Source organism: Crotalus tigris, unplaced genomic scaffold (genome assembly GCF_016545835.1).
Source record: "Crotalus tigris isolate CLP2741 ecotype Arizona unplaced genomic scaffold, ASM1654583v1 scf7180000024119.3904262, whole genome shotgun sequence".
NCBI lineage: Eukaryota > Metazoa > Chordata > Lepidosauria > Squamata > Viperidae > Crotalus > Crotalus tigris.
The window spans coordinates 3,171,218-3,187,349 of record NW_024100396.1 but is presented as its reverse complement, the minus strand read 5'-3'; the positions used below and the strand labels follow the sequence as shown (position 1 = coordinate 3,187,349).

At 36.6% G+C, this 16,132-nt stretch overlaps 1 protein-coding gene across 1 annotated transcript in view; it reads left to right on the top strand.

Annotated features, from left to right (window-relative positions):
• Positions 1–16,132, top strand: part of RNF144B (ring finger protein 144B) — a 47,803-nt gene that overhangs the window by 17,821 nt on the left and 13,850 nt on the right. Inside the window, exons 2-3 of the mRNA XM_039322634.1 lie at positions 110–297; positions 12,662–12,766. Coding sequence (XP_039178568.1) covers positions 133–297; positions 12,662–12,766 — 270 coding nt within the window. The 5' untranslated portion in view covers positions 110–132. The remainder of the gene's footprint in view (positions 1–109; positions 298–12,661; positions 12,767–16,132) is intronic.

The window sequence follows — 16,132 nt, the reverse complement described above, 5'->3', positions numbered from 1 at the left end:
AAAATGGAGCTGTAGAAGATGTCACCTATACATTGCTTAAAATTCCGTTATGTTAAATTTTAGCTTGCAAAATAATTCTCATTGGCACATTCTGATTTATATCTTGCAGAATTGCTGGGTGTGTTTAAACTGATGTCCTCTGCTACTAAAAACTGCTTCAGCACCATGACAACCAGAGTAGCAGAAGTCGGGGAATTACCCTTGGAGTCTTTGGTGACTTGCAAAATGTGCTTATATGAATATTCACTGGATAAGATGACTGCTCTTCAGGACTGCAATTGCATCTTTTGTACCTCAGTAAGTATGGACAGCAATGTATCTATCGTTGAAAGAAAAGAATGAGCTAAAAAACATCTTTGTAACATTAACTAATAGATTAATGCAATAATTAAGAATTATATTTTCAATATTATATTCTAGAGTAGGGTAGACAACATAATATTCATGGTCATTTATGCACCAGGTTCTAAACATCTTATTTTATTTTTTTAGATACTTTTTTTCCCCAGATACTTTAATTTAAAAAAAAAAAGAGGAAGAAAACTAGCATCTGCAAAGCCCTGACCTTTCCCATCAGTAATAAATATACAGCTTGTATTCTTCTGATTGTTATAATGCTTTATTACATTGAACATTTTAGGCTCAGGGTTGTCTATTATACTTGAGTAGCAGCACTGCAGTGCCTCTATAACCGAGCATCCCTTATCCGTTGCTGACATTTTGTAGATGCGAGAGATTACACCTAAAATACAGCCATACAGATCATGTCCTTGTCTGCCAAGCTATGGGTCCTCTTTTTATTCCTACTAACCCAGCAAAATGATGGGTAAAAATCATGTAAAGGAGTGCAAAACTATCTGTCCCTCTATCTGTCACTAGGACAATTGTCTGAAAATAGAACAGGTCCAAATGTGGTGTGGCAGAAGAAATCAATGAAAAAAAAAAAGATTGACTTTGAAAATGGGCAAAATTTGGACTGAGGTGAAAAAAAGTATAGAAGTATAGAAAAAAAATCCTTATGGGATGGGCAGTGATGGAAGTGACTCAGAATGGTAGCTCCTGCTCCATTCTAAACCCTATTCTAAAGCCTATCCAACTCCCTCCTCATTCGTGCTTCTTAGTGTACATACTCGCACAAAAGCACACAGATGGAAGTGGAATAGAGAGACATAGATGAGGTGCAATGCATTGTTTTGTTACACATAAGAAAATACAGGGTTCCTATGGCAGGTGTTGACAAAAAAATTAGAAAGAGCTCCAGAAATTATACTCTTCATGCTTTCCTTAACTAATTTTGGAATTTAGTTCTTTAATTAAAATTCTGCAATAGTGATAGAGGTAAGGAATTAATAGTGTTCAGGTCTGTATTTTGTCAGATGTGAAAAAGATTTACCACTCAGCTAACATATCAATTGTAATAGTAAATATATAAGGAAATATAAGTGATTTTTAGAAACCTTTTTTTTTCTATCAGTTGTTAAGGATTTAAATGGAAGCTGCTAGAGTCCTTCTTGTGAGCTTGTGATGGGCTACTTTCTGCTTGTGAACTTGTGATGGGCCTTGTGATGGGCTACTTTCTGCTTGTGAACTGGTGATGGGCCTTGTGATGGGCTACTCCCTGCCTCCATGATCATTTATTTGATCCATCACTGCTTTATTTAATGTTTTTCTACTAGCTGTACGTATACAGAGCTTTTCATAACCTGTATTAGGTTGGTTTCCCATATGAAAATAAAAGTATCAACATAACCCCAGTGTTCCTAATGCTTCAAGTTTTTGGTTTAGGAACTTTCAGATCCAAAAACTTTTTCAATAAAGTAAAATCCATATTCCAATATTCCATCAAAGGACTCAAACAGATGAATGAAGAGTGCAGTTTAATGGAACTAGTAAACTGAAGATTCCTGACATATTTCTACAGACAGCCACAACTAAGAAGATACTCTGGTTATTGTCCAGAGATCGTGAGATATTAAGGTCTAGACGTGTCGCGACGTGTCTTGACTTTTTTTCCATTGCCGGCAATGGGATGGGCACGGTTTCGCCCTGATGCATCCGGCCCGCAGGCCAGCAGTTTGACACCCCTGGTCTAGACAATCCTAGACCAGAAAGAGCATCTCAATAGTTATTGATATACACCTGCCCATGTATGTATGTATGTATGTATGTATGTCATTTAAAAAATACTAAGTTTCAGTATTCACACAGATATAATAGGTTCCTTTTAAGTACGGGTCTTAATATCAGTAGCAATTTGTAACAAATATATTCCTGTTGCTCTCCAGGCCTATATTATCTATTTCTTATGCAGTAAAATATCTCAAAAAGCTATATGTGTATGGTTTTATATTTATTTTGCATGCATATGTATAAATATATATGTGCATGTGACTGGAACAGCACATACATCTGAATGAATACGTAAATAAAAAATAATTTGCGTGCTGAAGCTCCTAGTAATCTTATTTGCTAGGAATAGGAATGGGGGCATAGACTTCGTATTTCACAAAATGCTTGCTTACATGACCTCTTACAACATTTGTGTGAACTCTTAACAAGTTCATTGGGGTGAGTTTGATAATGTATGCTTTATTTTGAAACCTGAGTAGTATTTCAGCATTTTGTTCATGTAAATTAGAATTCAAGAGAAGATCTTGGGTGTTGTCTCAGTGTCTTTTAGTCTTAATAGCTGTTCTTACAACATCTAATCTTACAATTGAGTTGATAATATCTATAGATTGTTAATTATATTTTTGTAAGTTTCATTTCAAGAGAAGTATTTTCATTACAATCATAGAATGTAGAGGTTAGGATTACTTTTATTGTAACAGCTATGGCAGCAGAACTTTAGAAGTCTGAATAAGCATTTCCCTCCCCCATTTTATATTTCTGTGCACAAGGGAGGGGCCTATTTGAGATGTTTATTGAAACTAATTTTTTGGCCCAGGTTAAAGCCCCACTTAATATGATTATTGCCCTGGTAGTGCTTCATTTTCCTGTCCTATAAAATCATTCCATAGGTTCTCTATACCTAGTGATATATCAGACATTGACAACCACAAGACAGTGTAATAGTTGTAATAACTGGTGTATGATTTTCCTGGTATTCTTAAAAAAGAATCTGTCTGAACCAGTTGTGGACCTATTTTGTCTAATATACTGTAAGACAGAGATCTAGACCCTGTATTTGTTTGAGGCTGCACATATTAAACAATTTACCTGTGTAACACGTCCAATATATTAAACAACCCACACAAATAACTGTTAGGATACAGATAATCCTTGATTTATGACCACAACTGAGCCCAAAATTTCTGTTGCTAAGCGAAAATGAAGGAAAAGAAGAGTCAAATATGATCAGACACCATATGTTTAATAAACCATGTTTTGCTCTCCATATTAACAAGAGATATGTCTAATAACAAGGGCAATATAATGTACTGGGACTGGCAACACATTTTTCATATCCAAGAGATTTTCTATACTAAATTAGCTGTCTATAGAAGATCTAGTAATTTCAAGAGCCACCACTGATTTCTCAAAACTCTGCTATAATATTTGAAAAAGCAATTTGGGGCTCACAAGGACCCAATTTGTTTTTATTAAAATTCCATGATTCAGATGTAAGATAGGATCCTCTATTGAAACTAAATAGATGGTGATTTAGTACAAAATATACTTAACTGCTGAACTCACCGCCATCAGCCTATGGTGACATTCACCAATACAGATAGTTTTAAAAGAGTACAAAATAAACTCAAGCAATAGAGAACTTCCATAGTCATGAGTCTTGAAGTAGTGTACTACCTTCTGAATTACAGACAGCATATGGAGTATTATTATCGTCACATCTGACTTTGGATAGTTATCTAGCCGGCTTCTGTACATATTGATTTAATAGGCTTTTGGTCTGATTCAAAAGAACTGTTTTTAAGCAGGGATAAAGTTAGTTACTTGAAATTTCAGTGCTTTTTGTTTTGGGATGGCTTGAAGAAAAACACAAATTTACATTTGATTTGCTATAAATTAGCAATACTAACATTTTTAAAATGTTATATACAATGTGAAGTATTATACTATATCTCTGACTATAGAGAATTCTGCATTGGTATGAGAAGTTCATCCACACTAAGACTAGTTCTATTATAATGTTTTAAATTAGAACAATGGCTACAAATTTGTCTTTAATAAAAGTATTGTAAGTGACCTTTGCCACTTCCCCTCTCTTGTGGGAGAATGTGGCCTCCACAAAAGGTTAACAACATTATAAACCTACTTTATCTTGTATACTGTATAGTACAGTGAAGATTTGTATCCAGTTTCTGTTTTGAATATGTCTCTTGAAAACTGGCAGGTAAACTCATTTGTCGCTTCCTTTCTTTGTTTTAGGTTAAATTCTTTTGCAGAAGTAGATATATGCAGCAACATGTGGTTTCAGTTGTTTATCCTGTTTCTCAGTGCCCTATTCTTGAGACCTATGCAGAGAAGAAGAATACGAATTAAGGATGAATGGATTTTTTGTGGAATTTGGTTTTGTGCTTCTAGAAATGGTATTCTGAGAGATCTATTTCAGTTAGATGCACATCTCATTCTATTCCTATTTGATCCCTTTGAACCGAGCCCTGTCATTTAAAATGCTTGTATTCACTTTTCATTTAACAGCCAACCCTTTTTGAAACAGTACCTCAATTTCTGTATTGTCAGATAACTGACAGTTGATCTCAGAAAGCTAAGCAAGATCAGACTTGGTTAGCACCTGGATGGGAGAGCACCCAGAACTGTCAAGACTAGAGGTGAGACTGGGAAGCTGAAAAAAAATGTTGAAAAACGGCAATAGCAAACATTTATCTATTTTTCTTAAGAAAATAACTTGCTTGTATCCATGACATCAGAAGAAGCTGGGCTTGATTTGAAAGATACGTTATTTTTTTATTTGTGTTTTATTCCTAAAATTGTTGAAAAGAGCCAGGAAATATGCTACTCTGCTGAATAGCAGATCAAGTGTAATGGATTTTGTGCATCACACACTAATTACTGCTTAACATGCAGTACATGAGCCTGCTTTAAAAGGGGATTGATTATGGGAACCACACTGAGAACCATTTTAAAGTTGTATGTTGGCAACTCCCTTTATAGCAGTGGTTCTCAACCTGTGGGTCGGGACCCCATTTGGGGTCGAACGACCATTTCACGGGAGTCGCCAAACAACGCAGTCTGCCATTTTTTCCCCCTTTTCCTTAGCTGTGCTACTCCCTTTTATTCTATTGGCTTTTGAAAGCCATTAGAATAGACTCTCTTGAATAGAGTCTAATTCTATTGGCTTTCAAAAGCCAATAGGAATTGTCCAGGCTGTCTCTGCCCTGCTGAGCCCGCCAAAAGCCCCATTCTGCAAATGGTGCTGCACCAGTTGAGTAGTCCTCAACTTATGACCGATTGAGTAGTCCTCGATTTATGACCGGTTGGGGGTCGCGGCATTAAAAAGGTTGAGAACCACTGCTTTATAGAATTACATCAAGATCCTAATGCCAATTGTAAGGGTACTTTTTACAGTTGTTAGGCTCCAGATCTCTACATGTATAGTATTTTATTTAAAAATAAAACAGCAAAACATATTACAAATTTAGTCAGATCATTAAAATGGAATAAGAGAATCTGGTGTTTTACCACCTTTAGCTGTATAAAGAGCAAATAGTATGATTGCTGAAACCCAAGTGGGGTTGGTGGTTGTGATTATTTGGATGCAGCTTCTCTGCAAATATAGCTCTAAGACAGCATGCCAAGACAGATTTGCGGAAGATGCAAAATAATTGCAGTGGAAAATATAGCAAAGGAGCGGTAAGGTCGAATTAGTGGATATATACATCTAGATAAATAAATGGGACTTTTCTAGTTTTGAGAGGTTGATAAATTAAGTCTGCCTTCCTATGAGTTTATCTAGAAGTAAACACCATTGCCAGAAGGTCTGACTTATATGTGCATTTTTATTAAAATGTTTTAAGTTTAATATATCATATGGAGAAATGAAGAAGGGTGCCTGAACGGAGTAGTATAACCGAATTTGGTTGAATCTTGTAAGTTATTAGTGAAAATCTGTAAATGAATATTATAAGCTGCTATAAATTACTGGACAAAAAACTAAATATAGCTAGAGAATGTTGCATAGCCTTACTTTACAAATAGCAATTGCAAGTTTTTATTTGCCTTAGCTGCGACCTTCATCCAAATTGAGAAATCAGTTACCATTAAAAAGCTCGTGGCAATAATCCTACCAGACTAATCCTTTTGCTAGGAAAATTACCATGTAAAGGGTCAATGGCCGGGAAAATGTTTTTATGAGGGAGCTAAAGTTTGCTTGATATAGTCATCATGCTCTACCACGATTGTCTGTATCATAAGGCACACTAGGCCAAAGCCCAGAAAATGTACGCTGTAGCTTAGCCTGCTTGGAGAATAAGTTTACATGAGAAATAAAAGCTCTATTTCCAGTTGCTGCTAAAATATAGAACATAATAAGAATAATTTATTCAATGTATATGCTACCAGACTCTCTGTGACTGGGCCGTTTACAATTTGCCAAAATATTTAAAAGCAACTTTCTTCCTGTTAATTATTTTATTATTAATATAGCATATAGAGACAGATCATTAATTTGCAAATAGATTTACTAGTTGTTTTTTTAAAAAAATGGGGGGGATGTTTTACAATTACAATATTAATTTACAATTAATATTGTAGTGATGTATTGTTCAGTATTCAATTAGGGGGGATAACATGTATATATGGGTTGGTTTTTTAATGCACCTTTTTCATGTCTTAAATGTTTTGTGTTTAGTGTTCATTTTTTATTCTTTTGGGGGGATTTTTTTAGAGTTTTGTATTTTAACTTACTTTTGAATAAAATAAAAATTTTGAAGAAAAAAAAAACATTTAAAAGCAAGTAACATTACAAGAAACACAAAGCCAAGGAACAAAGATGGCAGAAAAAGCAAATCTTGGTGTATTTGTGTTTGGGGAACCTCATTCCAGAGCACACATGCTACCACAGGGAAGATATACTTCCTAGGACTTGATACATGGCATTGTTTGGTCAAGGGAACCCAGAGCGTGCCAACCTTGCCAGATTGAACCAAGTAGACAGATGTTATGGGAGAGAGGTGATATCTCAAGTAATACGATCTGATGCCACATAAGGCTTTATACGTAAATGTCTGTGGAGATTCTCAGTCATCTCTAGGTCATAGTTGACTCTGCTTTTTCAAAAGGCGACCGGACTGTTTTTTCCTTAAGGAGGAAGAAAATGTTTCATTTCACTCCAAGAGACTTCATTTCTTCATCATTTCTGATGATCAATCAGAACTGATAAAGCTTCTTGGATGAGAAGTGAAACGTTTTCTTCTTCCTCAAGGAAAAAACAGTCCAGTGCCTTTTGAAAAAGCTCCTCTGAGGCTTTATATAGGGAGTGACCAGCAACTTGAATCATACCTGGAACCAAAAATGACAGTTAGTGCAGTTTGTGAAGCAGAGTGTTACATGGACATAACATGCATGTCTCTTACTGCCTACATTCTGGAATAGATGAAGCTTCCAAGAGGTCTTCAAGGACAGCTCCATGTACTGTGCATTACAGTAGTCAAGCTCTATAAGTAATACTAACAGAAGCCAGTTTGGAGACTGTAAAGTGCAGAAATGCTGGCTTAGTGTATGGAATGAGAAACAACATCCAAGAGCCGTTTGGAAGCAGCCTGCAAATGTCCTTATAATTGAAGTGTCAGAAATGCTATAAATAAGGAGCAATTAAAGCTCTCTGGCACCTGTGCAGGTGGCTCTTCTATTGACAAGGAGGAGGAAAGTTCACAGAGTGTTGTCAATTTTCTTTGGTTATTTTGCCTGGCTTTTAGAGGGGCTTGCAAATGTTTGCATTTTCTTGAGCAAACCCAGAAACCCAGCATAAAAGCTTTCCAAAGAAAAAAGGCTATCTTGCAAATAAGAAAGATCATGGCAAAAATATTTCCTTTTTAAAAACAATGTGACAAAAAGCCTAAGTACAAAAAAAGTGTTTGACAGACAGAGAACATAAACTTTAATGTTTGGTTGGTAATAATCATTTAGAGAATTTTAAATAATTTTAATAATATCTTACGTAAGATAAGAAAGTGATCTGGTTTATATGTTAATGCTTGAACAAAATTAGAGACTAGATTGTATTGCAGAAAAAATGGTCCAAGAAAGAAAGATTACCTCAGGGTTATCTTTATAAAAATCCAAAATGGTGAGTAAAATGTCACTATCTGAGGGAATATCTTCATCTTCTTAGTGGAGTCAGACTGTTATTTTGTCCAATGATGTGATATTTTCCATAAATGATATCAAAGATTTAGCCAACAAATTAGAAGCTCACTTATTTGTTAGGTGACTTAATTAACAAATCTGTACTTTAATTATACAAGATATAACAGGTCTAAGTGAACAAATTGTTGTACAATGAAATTTAAGATTTGCATACATTTTCACAGTATTGTTAAAATCAGTAAAACTCACCCTGCATCTCCATCAAGTAAAAAGTAAAAGGACTGTTTTGTAATGAAGCGTGGAGAAGTTATGCAGGTAGTCCTTGGCTTAAGACTACAACTAAGCCTTTAAGCGAGACAGTTGTTAAATGAATTTTGCCCCATTTTATGACCTTTCTTGCCACAGTTGTTAAGCAAATCACTGTATTTGTTAAGTTAGTAACATGGTTGTTAAGTGAATCTGGCTTCCTCATTGATTTGCTTGTCGGAGGATCGCAAAAGGTGATCACATGATCCTGGGACACTGCAACCATGGTAAATATGAACCAGTTGCTAAGCAACTGAATTGTGAGCACATGACCTTGGGGGTGCTGCAATGGTTGTAACTTTGAAAAAAAAATCACGTCACTTTTTTCAGTACTGTTGTAACTCCGAATGCTCACTAAATGAATGGCTGTAAGGGCCAAGGTGGCGCAGCAGTTAGGGTGCAGTACTGCAGGCCACTTTAGCTGACTGTGTTCAGCAGGTCAGCGGTTCAAATCTCACCGGCTCAAGGTTGACTCAGCCTTCCATCCTTCCGGGGTAGGTAAAATGAGGACCCAGATTGTTGGGGGCAATGTAAATATATATATATACATTGCTTACTGGTGTACACCGCTTAGAGAGTGCTTGCACTTAAAGCGGTATATAAGTCTCATAAATAAATAAATAATAATAAATACCTGTATGGCCCTCACCAGATTACATGGGTAGCTTCTTGCCCCGAATAGACTAAGTATGTTTGTTTATACAGGCATATAGTCCTATGTTCTGTATAAACTTCATCTTCCATACTAACATTTGCCATATTGCTATAGCATTTTTCCTTTTTCCATTTGCTTTCTGAAAATTTGTAAGAGTTGAAGTTAATCAGCTGGAAGCCTTTTAAAGTGTTGAATCACAGGGATAGTTAATGTAACAGGCTAAAATGGCAACCTGAAAAAGCCAGCCCTTTGTTTGTGAATGCCGAGGAAGATTATCTAAAAGTGGCCTTGATGGATTTGAGGTGAGAGGAAGTACAAAATGCCTTCTTAAGCCATTAGTTAGCACTATGAGATCTGAACACATTGCCTGATGGGTTGAGCTACATACTGAGTGCAAATAAATCCCTAAAGGTTTTTGAAATGAAAATTTTGAGCAGACGCTTGGCAGCAAATGGTGCACTTAAATCTTTCCTCATCGTCATCAAATGCAAGTTATTTGTGCTTCTCCCGTCACTTGTCCCATGGATGTCAGTTTCTTTATAGACATGGTGGACAAGGCACTCAGAACTCTCGGGCGGGGGTGGGGGTTAGAAAAAAGCACAGGTTTGAACAGACCAACATGGAAAGGGTGAAGCCAAAACTGTGTGGAATGACCATTGGATGTTAGGCAGCTAGAAAGATAGAGAACTCCTTTGTGAGGCACAGAGGAGAACCTTCCTTCATACATTATACCTTTGTCTGCAATGCAATTCCTAGTTCCCTACACAGAACAGAACAGAATTCTTTATTGACCAAATATGATTGGACACGCAAGGAGTATGATTGAGTTACTGCTTAAACTCGGCTGAATTAAACATGACTTCTCCCTTCTCTCCCATTCCTTCACTCGGACTGGGAGGATGTCAAAGAGCAACTTTGCCAGATTACCTTCTAGTTAACAGATTTTTTCTGATGGGCCACTTCTAACAGCCATTTTGTGAATAGGCAACAAGTCCTAAACCTTGGCAACCCTGACCTGTTTTCAAAGTGTTCTTTTGTGCACAACAGTTGCCTGCCTCTTGCCTAGACTATTTCTGATCGGGATGGGCTGCCAAGTGATATTGATTATTTAGTATTTAGCTGAAAAAGACAATTTGTGGTAGAGATGCTGCTTAAATTTCCTGTGAAATTCTGGAAATGTGGGAAGTCCCTGATGTGTCCCTTTTACTCCAGAAGATTAAAATCCTAGTTTGCAGTAGCACTTCTGTGGGAGGATATACCGTAATGTTTAGAAGTCTTTTGTATGGTAGCATTTGTGATACTTGATGAAGCAGTTTTTAGTCAGGTTATAAGATCAGAACACCTTATGTGAGGGAGATTGGCAGTTCTTAACCATGACAAAATAAGTAAATAACATTTCATAACACCACCTATTGTAGTAATACAAAATACTTAACATTGAATATGTACTTAATACAATGGATTAGGTGTAATTTCCACAAAATAGGGATGGACTTGTGGGATATAAATTCCCCAGCTCACATTTACCAGCTCATCTTAAACCTCAACCTACATTTATATCTCTGATAGTCATAATTATATTGCAAGAGAATGTTTAAATGCTTTAGAAAGCTTTAAAAAAATTAGAATTCAGTTCATTTACTTATGGGAATCCAGAACCCTTATTCAGAGAATTATCTAACTTTAATTAAAAATTGCAAGCATGGCACTTCCTTGACATGAATGCATTAACAAATTAGCATTAACGTATGTGAATGATTTTTTTAAAGGGAAATTATCAAAAGGGTAAATAAAACATGAGAAACCCTTTTCTTTTCAACGTTATAGACCAGTTTTCCCAATCTTGACAACTTAACCAAGATTAATGCTAAGTGGGGAATTCTGGGAGATGAAGTGCGCATGTCTTAAAGTTGCCAAGATAGGGAACCCCTGCATAGACCTTCATCTTTAATTTCATGTGTTTGCTTCAGAGTTATTACTAAATAACGTTTTTATACTGCTAAGTATATCCATGCATCAATTCATGCAAATTATATCCATGCCATTAAAGGAAAACTACCACAAATGAAAACTAAGAAAATACATCCTGCCCTGGGCCACCTGAACCTCCAGGGTCATGTTCCACCAAGCAGGCCCAGCAACAGGTGAACTATAGTAGCTGGCTGGGGAAATCTGGGCATTGAAGTCCACAAATCTTAAAGTTGCCAGGTTTGGAGACCTCTGACCTAGACTATGCAAAGCCCTAAAATAACTAATCTGTGCCTAGATTAATACGTGTAATTGAACTGAATTGAACTGAAAGTATAACTTAAATGATTTAGCTCTTGGGTAGTGAGAATTGCCTTATCAGTGGATGTTTCCAGAGAAGTCCTGGGTCTCAATTCCATTCCTCATGTAATGTTATTAGGGAAGTCTAGAGCTCCCATCCAATCTTAACAATATAGTCCAGTGATGGTGAACGTTTTAGAGACTGAGTGCCCAAACTGCAACCCAAAATCCACTTATGCATCGTCGAGTGCCAGGTGGGTGTGGCCCATTGGATGGGTGTGGCCCAGACTGGGTGGGACTAAAAAGTTTAATCAATCACTTCCAACTCTGCAAGATCTTTTTTTCCCCATGAGAAGTTGAAATTGACTGATTGAATCTTTTTTTTTTTGCACATGGCAGTGGAGGCCTAAAGCGAAAAGGTTTTATAAAACCCAGCTGAAGGCCTAGGACTGGGGTGACGGCGCGCGTGCCCACAGAGAGGGCTCTGAGTGCCACCTCTGGCACCCGTGCCATAGGTTCGCCACCACTGATATAGTCGTTTTCTGATGTTTCAGTTTGTCAGCTATGCAGTCCTTATCTATAGCTTGATTATATGAATTTGTATGACCATTAGATGGCAACCAATAAATATAAAGTCTAATTTTGTCCTCCTCTAAAGTCTAACTCTTTGTGTGATTAATCAAAAAGTCTAACAATCCTCCCATAGTAACCCAGAGAAAGTTCCTGACTTATGACTATTTGATTAACGACAGTTCAAAGTTACAATGATGCTGAAAAAGGTGAGTTAGCTCCAATACTAGTTTAGGTGCCTTTTGCCATTTTATGGCAAACTTAGAATACAGAATATAGAATAAAAGAGTTGGAAGGGACTTCAGAAGTCATCTAGTCCAACTCCCTGCACGAGCAGGAGAGTCTATACCATTTCAGACAGATGACTGTCTAGTGTCTTCTTGAAAGCCTACAGTGATGGGGCACCCACAACCTCTGAAGGCAAGCCATTCCACTGGTTGATTGTTCTCACTGCTAGGAAATTTCTCCTTAGTTCTAGGTTGCTTCTTCCCTTGATTAGTTTCCATCCACTGGAATATAATGCTTATTATAATTTACATATGATTTATAACTTACATATTTCTTCTTCCTTAGTGTCTAAAACAATACATACAATTGGCCATCCGTGAAGGGTGTGGTTCTCCCATCACTTGTCCAGACATGGTCTGTTTAGGCCATGGGATGCTACAAGAAACAGAGGTATTTATATTTAGTCCTCTCTCATTGCTTTTAATCTTTGTCATTCATTTACATAATGAATATATTAGATTGTTTTCCCCCTTAATTACCCTAATGACTACTTGGCAGAAAGCCACTTCAAGGAGAAATTAGAAACAAGCAGATGGTTTTTCTCTTGTTTTCCCTTTCCTGGGGAAATGTTTACTTGGCATCCAGACAGTCTCAGAATTGCTTGCTTGCAACAAGAACATTCTCAATTTGAATATCCCTAGTTCTTTGTTAGTGATGGATTCTGGAAGATGTACTATGGCATTCAGAATTGTAAAACACAAATGGTAGAAATGTTACATGTCGCTTGAGAAGGATTTTTTTTTTTTGGGATGGAGAAAATGGTGCTTGTACAGTATATACTTGGAAGGATATATATGAACCCCAAGTGCAATTCATTGGATGTCCGAAGTGTTATGTATACCCCAACTATGCAGTTCTTTCTAATAAAAACTCAGGATAAAAAAATATCACATGGCCAATTTATATTAAATCTCTTCATGGAACATTAATGTCCATGGTTCTTATCATATCTATTGTCATTATACGAATTACTTGTATGTTGCCATTCCAAACAGAATTTTCTTAGGATAACTTACCACAGGGGTGTCAAACTGCCAGCCCACGGGCCGGATACGTCACGAAACCACACCCACCCCATTGCCGGCAATGGGGAAAAAGTTCCAATACGTCGTGCAACGTCACTTGACGTCGCAAGTTTGACATGTCTGACTTACCAGATGGCAAAATTTGCTAATTTTAAATTAAGATGATATATAATAGGATTAAAAATGTCCAAGGATTATCAGTTGGTTAAAAGGTTAGGAGCAGTCTAAACATTTCATGTTAATATAATTCATTAAAAGGTTTGATAAAATAATGCAAATGAGATATCCTTTCTTGGAAGGTGTTGCAATGGAATATGTGGATGACCTTGGGGAACAAAGAGAACAAAGACCTAAAATAATAATAAGCTTTCGGCATTTTGAATGTAGAGAAAATGCAGTGCTAAAGTATGCATGAAATCATAGTAGAGTGTTCCAAGATTATTGTTTGTAAAGCTCCTGAAATCTAAGCTTCATTTCAGTTAGCCAGGCAAGAGGGCACTTGAGGGTGTACAACTAATGGGCCATTAATGTTTTCTTTTGTATGCAACCCTAAATATTGAATGAATAAACAATGAGAAAGACATTTAATGGGCCATGCATGATGGGAAATGCTGGAGTTTGTTATGGGTTTTGTTCTTTATGTATCTACACTGATATATTATAGTGACGAGTAATCATTCTGACCAGAATAGATGCTCTTAAAAGCAGCGAATGATCTATGCTGGGCCAAAGCTTTAGTAAGCTTTTACCTCTTTTAATGAATAAACAGTATGGGTATATTACTCTTTGCTACTATAGAGTACTTCATATGCTGTTCTGATTATATCTCTATCTCAGCTATATCTCAGCTTTATCTTGTTGCCCACCAAACATGTTACATTGATAGCCTTGATGGCTTTTGATCATAGCTGCTCGGAAATACTATATGTTATTTGTTAAACAGGTTTGTTTATTACATCACCATCAAAGCTGACACCAGCCAGAGCATAGAACAACTGAAAGAAATAATGCAAGATCAGAACTGACATGGAGAGACGTGGTCCATACAATTTCCAAGAGTTTGACACAACTGAATGGATAATATCATCACAATCATATATGAGAGAGAGAGAAAGACATTATAACACATGGCGTGGGCAAGGAGGTATTCTAGGGTGCAGAGGTTTAAGAGGGAAGGACATCCACTCTTGTCCCTGTCCTTTTGGTATAAAATGTTCAAGATCTGAAAAAGGCCTGTTAGAATAATTAGCAGGACTTTCAAGATACTTTCTTGTCAGGGTCCTCAATTAAAGGCAGATGCTAAGCATACTCACTTGAATGTACACTTCATTTCAGATTTTCATGCTAAGAACCTGAAGATCTCCAAGAAAACCTGTCAAATAAAGATATTTGGAGTGGATACATACATGGTACCCATATCTCTTCCCTAGAGGTCTTGACCTATCTTTAAAAGTTTGCCTCAAACTGTTCTCCTTTTTAATAGTCAGGGGCTTGCCACCTAGAAATTATCCAAGTCTTTATACGCTGATACATGCAGTTACATGTTTATGTTATTTGGCCATTAGACTAATAAGGTGCACTGAAATTCAGTAGTATTTCTTGGCTTAGAAATCAGGGGTCTTCAAACCTGGCCCTTTTATGACTTGTGGACCAACTCCCAGAATTCCTCAGCCAGGCATGCTGGCTGAGGAATTCTGGGAGTTGCACAAGTCATAAAAGGGCCAAGTTTGAAGACTCCTTGCTTAGATGGTAAAACCAATTTTTTACTTTAAAAGATCTAGATTAAAACAGCCTAGAGATCAACAAAAAGAGGTACAGTCTGATGACTTGCATTAGAACTAAGAAGAATGAGACTGCTATGAAAACTTTAGTTGACAAAGACCTCTTTTTATTGCATATGTGAATGTACTATAACGGTGGCTCAGTGACTGAGAGAATATAAACCATTTAATTTACTTTCTAGTTAACTCCAGAAAGAATAGCCCAAGACTGTAAATGACTAGGAATGATGGAAGCGGTCAAACTAGTTGTAGCTTCTAATCTGTTGTATGGTTATTATCCTTAGGGTCTTTTAATGATATATTTTTTTAAAAAGTCATCTCTGCATATTCCACTAAAAAGGCACTATGCAGTGCCCAAATGATAAATACAAATTACTATGGGAAAGTATGCAGTGCAGCTTTATGGTGTGGGTCTTCAAACCCCAGATTTCCACTTGAAAATCTAAGCTTTTAAAATTCCTTCTTTGCTGACGTAATTTGTTGGCTGCAGAGACCTACAAGAAGTTCTAATATATGCACTCCAACTATTGTGAGGAGTCAATTGGAAGTAGTCCATTTGAAGTACATCTACAAGCCCCATTTAATGTCCTAGAGTAAGTTGGTCAACAAGAATAACATTGTTTTGAGTGTCTTTCCAAAGTCTACATTACCCACTAGAGCAGAAAAATAATTTCCACTCCATATCCATTTTCCTGAAACTTGAAATAGCATTAATTGGTTACATAGGTTTTCTTGAAATAAATTCTGTTCAAAAACAACTATAATAAGCCTTTGGAACACTTCCATGGCAACTGAACAGGATTTGGGTGCCTAAAAATAGTAACATAACTCCTATTTAGTTTGCTTATCCTGTCTTTTCATAGAATATAGCCGGGTGATTAAGGCTCCTCCTGAGCGCTATTCATTTTCTTTTAAATTTGAGGGGAATAATAGGAATTTGAAGTAGATGG